Source organism: Schistocerca americana, chromosome 2, assembly GCF_021461395.2.
Source record: "Schistocerca americana isolate TAMUIC-IGC-003095 chromosome 2, iqSchAmer2.1, whole genome shotgun sequence".
In the NCBI taxonomy this organism is placed as follows: domain Eukaryota; kingdom Metazoa; phylum Arthropoda; class Insecta; order Orthoptera; family Acrididae; genus Schistocerca; species Schistocerca americana.
In genome coordinates, this window is record NC_060120.1 from 789,183,021 (window position 1) to 789,197,027 (window position 14,007).

At 38.7% G+C, this 14,007-nt stretch overlaps 1 protein-coding gene across 1 annotated transcript in view; it reads left to right on the forward strand.

Moving 5' to 3' along the window:
* The window catches only part of LOC124595233 (transmembrane protein KIAA1109), a 509,204-nt gene that overhangs the window by 399,702 nt on the left and 95,495 nt on the right, over window positions 1–14,007 (forward strand). Inside the window, exons 66-67 of the mRNA XM_047133891.1 lie at window positions 2,952–3,104; window positions 11,336–11,491. Coding sequence (XP_046989847.1) covers window positions 2,952–3,104; window positions 11,336–11,491 — 309 coding nt within the window. The remainder of the gene's footprint in view (window positions 1–2,951; window positions 3,105–11,335; window positions 11,492–14,007) is intronic.

Sequence of the window (14,007 nt, forward strand, 5' to 3'; positions counted from 1 at the left end):
ACTGTTTCAAAATCTGTTTTCTGAGTCTGAAATCAGTTACATTGTACACAATCACATCACTGAACATAAAATCTGAATATAAAGCACCACAAGCACATTTTAATTTGCATTTCCTCATCATACTCTGTAAATCTGTTACCCACTCATGATAATTTTGATCCGACCTTTTCTTGCAACTAAAGAATTGGTACCTAGCTGTCACCACAGTCACTTGTTGGTCATAATAGTTAGTTAAGAGACCCTATACCCTGATCATAGGACAATTCACTCAAAGTGGCATTAGGGAACAATTTCTGAATGCGGGGAAAGACTGCACTTTGTACTGTTGACTAAAAGTAATGTAGTTTCACAGTAGCTGATACTTCAAGAGCAATGATGTGAGCTTCATACTGTTGCAACCACTCGAGTCATTCCTCTTCTTTTTCGTTAAACTGGTGAGAAGGCGGTATGGCACTTGGAGCTACAGTTGTTGCTTGTTGGGCTGTGTTAGGTGTTTGTTTCGCCAATAACTGCTGTACCGTGTTTAAAGGGTTTCAATCAGCTGCATCTGAAACTGAAACATCTGTGTTAGCTGCGTTGCATCAATCGCTTGCAGCTGAGGTGCCTGAGCAGGCTGTGGGAGAGATGGGTTCCTCATTTTGAAGTAGGCAAATGCAATAAACAGATAATGCAAGCAATAAAAGTAAGCACACAAGCAAAGAAAATTTCTGCAATGCCCACCAGAAAACACTGAATAGAAAAAACACTGCAAGAGATAATGTTAAAACATGTAAACATACCCCTACAAAGAAAAGATAACGTAGAATTAAAGTGCTAGCAGAACACAAACTCCCACAACAAACAAAACTGTGGCAGCCAGGCTCTGGGTTGTTGCTGTGGTATTTGTTAACCTCATCGTCAATCTTGTAGTGTCTAGGAAGCCCGCATACCCGGTTTGCTAGACATACTTGACCTAAGGGCAACAGAAGCAGTAAACAAGAGGTCATGACCTAACAAAGAAATCTATGAACATCCAGAGAACATACTACGCCCCAAGCAAAAAAGGTCATTCTTGGAACATTTGGCAGAATTGATGATGACAGGTTGATGAAGGTGAAAGGACAATCAGCATTGGTTTACACACACATTAAATGACCTCAGAGAAACAAACATAAACATAATTGACACTTGGGGTAACAGGAATGTATTTAGGAACAAAGTTCAAAAAGTGGTTTTCAGGGAGAAACAACACAGGAAAAGAAAAATGGTCCTATACCATCAAAGAGCTCCGTTAGCAGAGATTGAAACATATGAAACAAATGTGTACACATAGGAAGCAGAATACATGCATCAAAAATTAAAATATTGTTTTAAATTTCTCTGCAAAACAGCCATTCAAATATAAATAGTAAAGCCTCGTCAAGGTGTTTGACTTGGAATAGAGCTAACAGTTTTATCTGTTGGTGTACATTTACCTACACTCTTAGACAAGAAAACAACCAAAAATGACACTTTTTGGAGAGAGCAGCAGTGTGGTATATCAATCAAATTGCATATTTTCGTAGTGTACATTTATAAATACAAAAACCCACCAAATACAGCGCTCCAGCTTCGCAAGCATGTAAACCAACATGGCACTGCTCAGTTTGCTGCTGTCAACAATCACAGCAAAGTACATATCATGTCATTTGGACATTTTTCTGCCAGGACACCAGATTTTATTTCCCACAAAATTATCTTTATTCTTTTGTGAAATGAAGCATGCTATGATAGCCCAAGTCTAGGTTAGGTAGAAAGTTGCTATTTTGGTTTTGAGTTGTTTCATAAGAACCTGTCGTACTTCTCAAGCATGCATGTGTGCATGCATCATATGAGGATAGTGATGTATTACATCATGTTCCCTGTGGTGTGATTGGGTGATAGTTTAAACCGAGCAAGTACTATGTTGATTTTGTGCGTTTGCCTAAGTACAGTACAGTATTTGATCTAAGTATTCATACTCACAGACTAAAAACATATGCAGTTTAATTGATGCACTGCATTAAAGGTCTCTCCAAAACATGTCAGTTTTGGTATGATTTGCTGTCTGAAAGTGTGGTAAAAGTGACATTGGTGAATAATACTGTCATTGGATGGTTTCATCTGACATCGCATCTTGGGCACAAGTTCATTTGTCAGGTAATGAATGTTCACTTTAAGGTGATGTGTGAATCTCAGCCTTGAGAAGAAAATTGAAAATCCAACTTCAACATTAAATAACTATCAGTTGCCTATATTAGTAAACAGTTACCTTCAGGAAATTACCAAAATACATGACTTTCATAAAAAGATTTGATTTCACATTGTTCCATTAAGAACTGCTGATTTCGAGTAAACATTTATTAGAATTGTTTGTGACACACTATTTATCAGTAGCTTTACAATTCTTTATTTATTCATATGTGGCATCTAATACATAGGACAAGTCAGAATAATCACAAATGCTACATTGTTCACATTGCTATTGCTGTCAGAATTAAATTTTCCTCTTCCAAGAATTTGAAGAAGCTCTAAGAAATGTCAAAAAGAATAAGTGATATAAATAAGTTGTAAAAGAGGATACATTCCTATGCTGCCTGGTAGTTTCTCCTCTGCACATTGCTTGTAGTGCCATGAGCATTGTTTCTCGTTGCAGCTTTTTAATGTCAGTAGACATAACTGTTTCAGACAAAGTATCCTTCCATTTACAGCCCATTATTTGTGGTATGTGGAATTGAACTCATAAGGTCATAAAATAACAATTTCTTATTTAATAAAACCAGTAGTGCCATTTCTCTTTGAACACCAGAGAAGGACTTAACAGTTTAAATATCAACTTGTGTTTGATACCTTGGAAAAAATTTTATGTCAAAATGAGTAAATCTTGTTTATAATTTAATCAATATTTTTCATCTATTTGTGTTGGATTTTTAAATGATTTTGTAATTCATTAGCCCAGATGATGCAGCTGTTATTTTGGTTGCTAATGGGAGCTCTGCAAGCTTTGAAAGCTCACCACGCACAGGTCCCTCACGTTCAGCATCACTAAGAGTGCGTGGTATAACTGGACCAAGGGTGACTTTTAGTGACACACACAACATCTGCAGGTAAGTTTGTCATCATCTTCATCAACTATTTATGTGATATAGTTACAAGGTATGGCACTGTGTTACTGCATTGTCCCATGATGGGAAGATGGATAGTTCAGAAGAAATAATAGCATTCCCACCCACAGATTCCTTCTATAAGGAACAATCAAAAAGTTTCCATTTGAGGATGTTACTGCAGCATATATGCAATGTAGCACTGATATGTAGGCAAGGGATTATTGTAGCATTCATGTCTTTCTGATGTGCATGCAGTATATCCAGAATCATGAAATGTGCGAATGTACTCAAGTGGGTGACACTCGAGCATCCACTCTATAGTCGTGATCTCTCCCCATGTGATTATCAAACCTTTGGTTCCCTAAAAAGGGCCTTGAAAAGCTCAATGATTCCTGTTGGATGAGGGATGTAAGAGGCAGTTACAGACTTCTTCACACAGCAGGACATGGTCTTTTACCAAACAGGTATCTCCAAATTGGTGTGTCGATGGGGTGATCAACTCAGTGCTCTTGGTGATTTTTGCCTGATTGGCGTATCGATTCATGACTTTATGGCCTTTTAAAAGAAACTTTTTCATTGCCCTTTATACTATTGGCACAAAGTGTAGTCTGCTGCAGTGCATTAACTGTTGTTGTTGTATTTGTTGTGGTCCTCAGTCCAGAGACTGGTTTGAGGCAGCTCTCCATGCTACTGTATCCTGTGCAAGCTTCTTCATCTCCCAGTACCTATTGCAACCTACATCCTTCTGAATCTGCTTAGTGTATTCATCTCTTGGTCTCCCTCTACGATTTTTACCCACCACACTGCCCTCCAATACTAAACTGGTCATCCCTTAATTCCTCAGAACATGTCCTACCAACCGATCCCTTCTTCTAGTCATGTTGTGCCACAAACTCCTCTTCTCCCCAATCCTATTCAGTACCTCCTCTTTAGTTATGTGATCTACCCATCTAATCTTCAGCATTCTTCTGTACCACCACATTTCGAAAGCTTCTATTCTCTTCTTGTCCAAACTATTTATCGTCCATGTTTCACTTCCATACATGGCTACACTCCATACAAATACTTTCAGAAATGACTTCCTGACACTTAAATCTATACTCGATGTTAACAAATTTCTCTTCTTCAGAAACGCTTTCCTTGCCATTGCCAGTCTACATTTTATATCCTCTCTACTTCGACCATCATCAGTTATTTTGCTCCCCAAATAGCAAAACTCCTTTACTACTTTAAGTGTCTCATTTCCTAATCTAATTCCCTCAGCATCACCCGACTTAATTAGACTACATTCCATTATCCTTGTTTTGCTTTTGTTGATGTTCATCTTATATCCTCCTTTCAAGACACTGTCCATTCCGTTCAGCTGCTCTTGCAGGTCCTTTGCTGTCTCTGACAGAATTACAATGTCATCGGCGATCCTCAAAGTTTTTATTTCTTCTCCATGGATTTTAATTCCTACTCCGAATTTTTCTTTTGTTTCCTTTACCGCTTGCTCAATATACCGATTGAATAACATCAGCGATAGGCTACAACCCTGTCTCACTCCCTTCCCAACCACTGCTTCCCTTTCCTGCCCCTCGACTCTTATAACTGCCATCTCGTTTCTGTACACATTGTAAATAGCCTTTCGCTCCCTGTATTTTACCCCTGCCACCTTCAGAATATGAAAGAGAGTATTCCAATCAACATTGTCAAAAGCTTTCTCTACGTCTACAAATACTAGAAGCGTAGGCTTGCCTTTCTTCAATCTATTCACTAAGATAAGTGGTAGGTTCAGTATTGCCTCACGTGTTCCAACATTTCTGCGGAATCCAAACTGATCTTCCCCGAGATCAGCTTCTACCAGTTTTTCCATTCGTCTGTAAAGAATTTGTGTTAGTATTTTGCAGCCGTCGCTTATTAAACTGATACTTTGGTATTTCACATCTGTCAGCACCTGCTTTCTTTGGGATTGTAATTATTATATTCTTCTTGAAGTCTGAGGGTGTTTCGCCTGTCTCATACATCTTGCTCACCAGATGGTAGGGTTTTGTCAGGGCTGGCTCTCCCAAGGCTATCAGTAGTTCTAATGGAATGTGGTCTACTCCCGGGGCCTTGTTTCGACTTAGGTCTTTCAGTGGTCTGTCAAACTCTTCACGCAGTGTGCATTAACTATTTAGTAAAATCAGAAAAAATAAGTTGTTGGAGACAGAACATGTTTAATTCATAAACATTGGAGAAGAATATTGAAAATATTGAAACAGTGTGGCATAAGAGCAGTTACAGTTAAGAGGGCAATGTGTTAGCAAAATTTTTGTAAGCAAACTGCAGTTGCCAAACCACTGAGGAAGAAATTAAATGACAAGAAGTGGTGAAACTTGTTTAACTTAAAAAAGTGATTGCCAACCAATTGAAATGCCTTTCTGGCCTGAGCTGCTGGAGTTGGCGGTCATATGTGCCCTGCTCTCATCTATCATCAGATTGCCAAGAGCAAACACCATTGCGTTAATATCAGAAGCTAAATGAATTAGAGGCATAATAACCAGAATGATTCCCCACTGTTCTAAGACATTTACTATATTAATTTCAATTATGTTTTACTAGTCCTTTGCACTTCAGGCACCCTGCTTCTTCCATCTCAAGAGTGGACATTGTTGTTGTTGTGCTCTTCAGTCCTGAGACTGGTTTGATGCAGCTCTCCATGCTACTCTATCCTGTGCAAGCTTCTTCATGTCCCAGTAACTACTGCAACCTACATCCTTCTGAATCTGCTTACTGTATTCATCTCTTGGCCTCCCTCTATGATTTTTACCCTTCACGCTGCCCTCCAATACTAAATTGGTGATCCCTTAGAACATGTCCTACCAACCGATCCCTTCCTCTAGTCAAGTTGTGCCACAAATTTCTCTTCTCCCCAATCCTATTCAATACTTCCTCATTAGTTATGTGATCTACCCATCTAATCTTCAGCATTCTTCTGTAGCACTACATTTCGAAAGCTTCTATTCTCTTCTTGTCCAAACTATTTATCGTCCATGTTTCACTTCCATACATGGCTACACTCCATACAAATACTTTCAGAAATGACTTCCTGACACTTAAATCTATACTCGATGTTAACAAATTTCTCTTCTTCAGAAACGCTTTCCTTGCCATTGCCAGTCTACATTTTATATCCTCTCTACTTCGACCATCATCAGTTATTTTGCTCCCCAAATAGCAGAACTCCTTTACTACTTTAAGTGTCTCATTTCCTAATCTAATTCCCTCAGCATCATCCGACTTAATTCGACTACATTCCATTATCCTCGTTTTGCTTTTGTTGATGTTTATCTTATATCTTCCTTTCAAGACACTGTCCATTCCGTTCAACTGCTCTTCCAAGTTCTTTGCTGTCTGACAGATTTACAATGTCATAGGCAAACCTCAAAGTTTTTATTTCTTCTCCATGGATTTTAATACCTACTCCGAATTTTTCTTTTGCTTCCTTCACTGCTTGCTCAATATACAGATTGAATAACATCGGGGAGAGGCTACAACCCTGTCTTACTCCCTTCCCAACCACTGCTTCCCTTTCGTGTCCCTCGACTCTTATAACTGCCATCTGGTTTCTGTACAAATTGTAAATAGCCTTTCGCTCCCCGTATTCTACCCCTGCCACCTTCAGAATTTGAAAGAGAGTATTCCAGTCAACATTGTCAAAAGCTTTCTCTAAGTCTACAAATGCTAGAAATGTAGGTTTGCTTTTCCTTAATCTAGCTTCTAAGATAAGTGGTAGGGTCAGTATTGCCTCACGTGTTCCAACATTTCTGCGGAATCCAAACTGATCTTCGCCGAGGTCGGCTTCTACCAGTTTTTCCATTCGTCTGTAAAGAATTCGTGTTAGTATTTTGCAGCTGTGCCTTATTAAACTGATAGTTCGGTAATTTTCACATCTGTCAACACCTGCTTTCTTTGGGATTGTAATTATTATATTCTTCTTGAAGTCTGAGGGTATTTCGCCTGTCTCATACATCTTGCTCACCAGATGGTAGAATTTTGTCAGGACTGGCTCTCCCAAGGCTAGTTCTAATGGAATGTTGTCTACTCCCGGGGCCTTGTTTCGACTCAGGTCTTTCAGTGCTCTGTCGAACTCTTCACACAATATCATATCTCCCATTTCATCTTCATCTACATCCTCTTCCATTTCCATAATATTGTCCTCAAGTACATCGCCCTTGTATAAACCCTCTATATACTCCTTCCACCTTTCTGCTTTCCCATCTGTGCTTAGAACTGGGTTTCCATCTGAGCTCTTGATATTCATGCAAGTGGTTCTCTTTTGTCCAAAGGTCTCTTTAATTTTACTCTAGGCAGTATCTATCTTGCCCCTAGTGAGATAAGCCTCTACATCCTTACATTTATCCTCTAGCCATCCCTGCTTAGCCATTTTGCACTTCCTGTCGATCTCATTTTTGAGACGTTTGTATTCCTTTTTGCCTGCTTCATTTACTGTATTTTTATATTTTCTCCTTTCATCAATTAAGTTCAATATTTCTTCTGTTACCCAAGGATTTCTAGCAGCCCTCGTCTTTTTACCTACTTTATCCTCTGCTGCCTTCACTACTTCATCACTCAAAGCTACCCATTCTTCTTCTACTGTATTTCTTTCCCCCATTCCTGTCAATTGTTCCCTTATGCTCTCCTTGAAACTCTGTACAACCTCTGGTTCTTTCAGAGTATCCAGGTCCCATCTCCTTAAATTCCCACCTTTTTGCAGTTTCTTCAGTTTTAATCTACAGTTCATAACCAATAGATTGTGGTCAGAGTCTAACCTACCTGCCCGATTAAGGGATCTGACATTCCACGCTCCGATCCGTAGAACACCAGTTTTCTTTCTCCTGATAATGACGTCGTCCTGAGTAGTCCCCGCCCTGAGATCCGAATGGGGGACTATTTTACCTCCAGAATATTTTACCCAAGAGGACGCCATCATCATTTAACCATACAGTAAAGCTGCATGCCCTCGGGAAAAATTACGTCCGTAGTTTACCCTTGCTTTCAGCCGTTTGCAGTACCAGCATAGCAAGGCCGTTTTGGTTATGTTACAAGGCCAGATCAGCCAATCATCCAGACTGTTGCCCCTGCAACTACTGAAAAGGCTGCTGCCCCTCTTCAGGAACCACACGTTTGTCTGGCCTCTCAACAGATACCCCACCGTTGTGGTTGCACCTACGTTACGGCTATCTGTATCGCTGAGGCACGCAAGCCTCCTCACCAACGGCAAGGTCCATGGTTCATTGGGGGGGGGGGGGGGGGGGGGGGAGTGGAGTGGACATAAGTTACAAATAATTTATAGCTTTCCTTTTGTAAATAATTTTATGAGGCTAAGATCTGAAGATCTGCTGAATTGAATGAAAAATTTACTGAATATAGGACATGAATTGAAAGTAAATCGGGGTAAGATGAAAGTAATGAGGAGTAGCAGAAACAAGAAGAGTGAGAAACTGAACATTAGAATTGATAGTCATGAAGTACATGCAGTTAATGAATTCAGTTATGTAGACAGTAAAAGAACCCATGATGGATGAAGCAAGGAGGACATCAAAATCAGACTACCACTGGCAAAAGGGGCATTCCTGGCCTAGAGAAGTCTACTGGTATCAAACATAGCCCTTAATTTGAGGAAGAAATTTCTGTGAATGTACAATTGGATCTCAGCATTGTATGGTAGAGAAACATGGACTGTGCAAAAACTGAAACAGAAGAGAATTGAAGCATTTGAGATATGGTGCTACGGAAAAATGTTGATGAGGTAAAGAATGAGGAGGTCGTGCACATAACTGGAGAGGAAAGGAATGTATGGAAAACACTGACATGGAGAATGGTAGGACCTCTTTTAAGACATCAGGGAATAACTTCCGTTGCTCTAGAGGGAGCTGTAGAAAGTAAAAACTGTAGAGGAAGACAGAGATTGGAATTCACCCTGCAAATAAATGAGGACATAGGTTGCAAGTGCTACTCTGAGATGAAGAGGTTGACATACGTGAGGAATTCATGGCAGGCTGCATCAGGGTTTAAAACATATCGTATGCTCTAGGTGCATTTACATGAATTTGTGCATGTTAAAACTTTAAGCAGGAAGCAGTACAATACTCGTACCTGTTGGTACTGCAGTTGCGTGAAATATTCTTCTCCACAAACTTCATATGTTTTGATGTGGTGCTGTTCCTGGTTTAGACTCTTTATTAAATAGCTACTCGTATTTGCTTAATTGGATAGATAAAAAATCTACTCCCTAAGTGGCAGCAGAACACAAAAGACTGCTGTGATTGGCAAGCTTTCAGAGCCAGTGGCTCCTTCTTCAGATGGAAGGCTTGAAGGAGAAGGAAGAAGAGTGAAGGAAAAGAACTGGAAGGGTGTAGGAAAAGGGGTGGATTTCAGGAAAGTCATCCAGAACCATGGGTCAGGAGAGACTTACCGTACAGGATGAGAAGGAAAGACTGAGACCTTCTGGGTGAGTTTCCTGAAATCCATCACTTTTCCCAGACCTCTTGAGTTCTTTTCCTTCGTTTTTCTTCCTTCCCCTTCAACCCTTCTGTCTGAATGTCACCCTAGCCTTTTATGTGTGTGTTCTGCCACTGCTAATTGAGTGATTTTTTATCTATCCAATTAAATAATTTTTATCAATAATTGATTGTTTTCATTGTTATATTCTTATTTTCTGTAATATATATTTGTTCTTATATATTTTATCAGTTAACTGAGTTTTCATCATTATTCTTTGAAGTTCCAGTAGATGAAAAAGGGGGGGATGTGAATATCTCCGCATGATGCAATATTTATTTTCTTAGAATTCTGTAATATTTCTGTGATAGAACTGTTATTTTACAGACTGTATGTTTAATTATGTTTATCCTGTTCGTATTCTGTGCTTAGTACTTAAAATAATAGCAAAGTTGTCAACACACTACTGAAAAATCCTGGATAGAATACAAGCAGTGAAACAAGCAAAGACAACGACTTTACATAGTTGGCAATGTGCACGTACTGACTTGCTTTGATTATTTGCAGGTTTTCCATCTTTACCATCACGTTTGAGAAACAATCAGCATTGTAATTCTTACTGCAATCATCTCTTCAGGTGGTGGAGTGAATATCATACATTTTTGTGATTATATACTGTCTATCTCTGAACTGTGATTGTAATTCCAAACTGTCGCTGGAGTAGGTACATAGAACAGGATGGTTTGATCTTAATTGTCAGCTGATATGGACTGACAAGGTGTTAAAAGGCAGAACAGATTGAAAAAACTAGCCAACCAGTTGCAAATAAAGGCTTATTATTGCTTGGTCTTAGTCTCCGATATAAAGTACATGCAACTTACGCAAATATTTTATCTCATGGTGTCTATTGCATCATGTGATGTAATAAGGCCACTACTTCTGAAGAAGATATTTTTGCAAATATCGAAACCACGGTCAAGGGATAATAAACCATTATTTGCAATTCGTTGGCTTTCCACGTCCTCCCCACCAAAAAAAGCTAGAAGTCAAAATGCTGTTTGTCTCAGAAATAACATCAAAGATCAATTTTTTATTTGTGATCATAACAATGCATTAACCCGTCTCCTTTATCCTTCCCCTTAGGCAAATGCACTTGTATACAGAAAACACGAGATTCATCTTCTTACAAGAGCATATACTGACAAAAATTAATATTTTCTTATATCTCACAGGAATGGCAGCTGTCGTTTCCTTTTTAACATTAGAAGTACACCTCCTTTGAACATACGTCCTTCCGTAGTCAAGTCTACGCAAAAAAAAAAAAGAAAAAAAAAAAAATCATTAGTAAACTCACGGAATACACAAATGTGTTAAAAATCACAGAATGCTAACAAGCCAACGGTATTATTTACAAGCTGTGCTCTCGCAGGCAAAAGCAATAATTCAGATTATGAAGTGATACTATCGTAGTAATTGTGACAGTTTATGATAAACCTTGAATGCATTGCTCTTTATTTATTTCACAGCATACCCACACTGTGGTTCTTCAGGTAACTTGATAAAATTGTAATTTTTGTAGTATTAATTAATTTGTTTTTGTTTGGTACTTAATTTTAAGTGCAGAGGTGGTAATTGGTAACATACTTGACATGTCCCACCAGCTAGTAATTCTTCCCTGGTTAGTCTTAAATCCATAGTTATGAAACTATACATGTTGTGGTTATTGTAGCATCAGCAAAGTGTATGGTATGTTTGACAATATACAGGCAGTCTTCATTACCAAGTGCCAGCTCAGACTTGAGTCTTCCGGAAGGAGATTTTGAGTGGCCACGTCCAGAACACATTGAAGTTGATGGTGAAATTGTGGAGCTTAGACCAAAATCATCTGTGTATTCTGGAAGCTATGATCTCTCAGAAGGCAGGTGTGTACAACATTAGAAACTGATTTATATGCACATTTGGGTGCCCACGCACGCACACACACACACACACACACACACACACACACACACACAGAGAGAGAGAGAGAGAGAGAGAGAGAGAGAGAGAGAGAGAGAGAGATTTCAAGTCATTTTGAATCTTACATTTCATTTCATCAGTACAAAATACCATCTTGCATTATAATCTATTACTTACTTGCTACATTAATAATATCTGGTGGAATGAAAGCAGGACTGCCAAAAACTTTGGAAGTTTACTTTTTACTAATAACTCCAGCAATATGACTGAATGGGACCCTGTGCTATAAGAGATAACAGGTGAAACCAAAAGGGCTGCAGACCAAAATTGTATGTAATGTACTTACAGGTTGTCCCAGGATGATTACTCTGTGTATTCTCCATTTCTCGATTATCGTCCATTTCAGTTATTTATTTTAATTTTATTCCGTAGTAGTACCACACCTCACCACACCACCATAGCGTATGTTACTACATGAAGTGCATAATAATTTTGTACATTAAGTCATTACCGTGTGACAACATAAGATTTTAACTCCAAAACAAGATATACTTCCTTTAAGGTTTCGTCAGTTAAATTTCCAAAAATTTTGGCCCAAAATGTCAGATTTTAAATAATAATGTAATCTAAGAACATGCCAGAATGTACACAGCTCATTTGTAATGTAATGGGGTGTAGGCTATCAGTTGTTTATAATATCTGGTTTTTAAAAAGTTCATTGATTTACTAATAAGCAACATCATCAAAATATTTTAAAGAAACATAAATGAAGTGATTACCACCGACAAAGAGAAAAGTTTCAGCATTGATTTGGACCAGTTGAATATGCGATGTGTCTTATATTACACTGACCAGAATGTATAATCTCAGAGCTTCACGACATAATTAAAATACCCCTCTCAGACAAAGACTCCGTCGAATTATCTGCTGTCTCTACTTGGTCATGTTCAGTAGTTCTGGTGCTGGTACAGGAAAATTCCACACAAGCATTGTGCACTGGTTACTACATTTGCAGGAAGTTTTGAATAACCTCAAGCACATAGAGAGTATGGCACGTAAAACTGACCTGTAATATAACTGGCGCTCCTCTTCTGTCAAGTTTGAATAAAACTATTCCAGGATTCCCAAATACATGTCACTGCTCACTGTCATCTCAAAGTATATGGTCCCCATAACACATGTGACAGAAATGACACAATCTTCTCATCTTGCAAGGGTACCTGGTGGATTGTGTATGGATTTTCTGTCGACCAGTACCAGTTATTTTGCGAATTTGTGTACCCATAGAGGTGTAACCATACCTAGTCACTCATGATGAGCCTTAATGTGTCCGAGACGCCACTGGCAACATTTCTCAAAAGCCATGAACAGAAGTGCATTTTACATCTACATCTAAATCTACATCTACATGTCAGACTCCTTCAGTTCTTGCACAACACTCATCCAGTACGGTTTTAATTTCAGTCTCCTTAAGACATGTCGACAACTTCTCTCACTCGCATGAACCTGTTGACTCAGTCTACCTGTTGACTTACGAGGACTTCTTGTCATTATCTCCTGCACCTGTACCTCTTTAATTCAGTTGTGCAGAAAGGTGGTAGTCTATTTCCGGGAACATTTTGAACCAATCGTGTACTCTGACATTTTCAATCAGTTCCTGTATGGTGCTTTTTGTTGGCGTAGAAAATCCTGAAACTTTCTCCTGAAACAGTTTTTTTGTTTACGCTAAAGATCCAGTGTGAATGAACACTTCAACAATGGCAAATTGCTCGGGTAATGAATACGGTGTTATCACACACTCACACTAACTCGGTTTCACACAACGAAGCTTTTTTCCCCATATGGTTTTGACAAGTTTCACTGGCTGTCTCTGCAGCTGCCCTACACAACAACAAAGTTACACACAGTGTTCATACATCAGAGGAAATGGGTAGTTCGTGGGCGCCTATTTGGACAGTATTTTGGAACATTAGCGTTGTGTACGACAGGCTAGTTTTATGTGCTGCACCCTGTACAATTATACCTTTTGTATATGAGTGTGAGGGGTTGAGAGGTTGATCCAGGATTATTATTTCTCAACATCTTTGCTGCTGTATCTTCCTGATGCTCTTGGCCTCATCTTCTCCAATGTATTACATCACCGTGTAACGATGCTATATTCTTGAATGTTACTTAAATTAACTTAACTTGGCATGGAGTTCATTTGATGGAAGAACATAACAGTTTCCACCTTCACAAAATTTATTGGCAATTGAACTGCATACTCGTCACATTAACGAAACACTGACTGACTGACATACTTCACAGATCTCTTTGACTGACTGACAAAACAACAATTCAACAACTAACTTGCAGCCTTTCTTTATATAGAATTTTAACAATAAATTTCAAAATAACCCATTATTAATTTTGTACAATTCTGATGTTACAATTAAAATTTACAAAATGTAAAGAAACTAATGTTACAGCCAAATAGGTA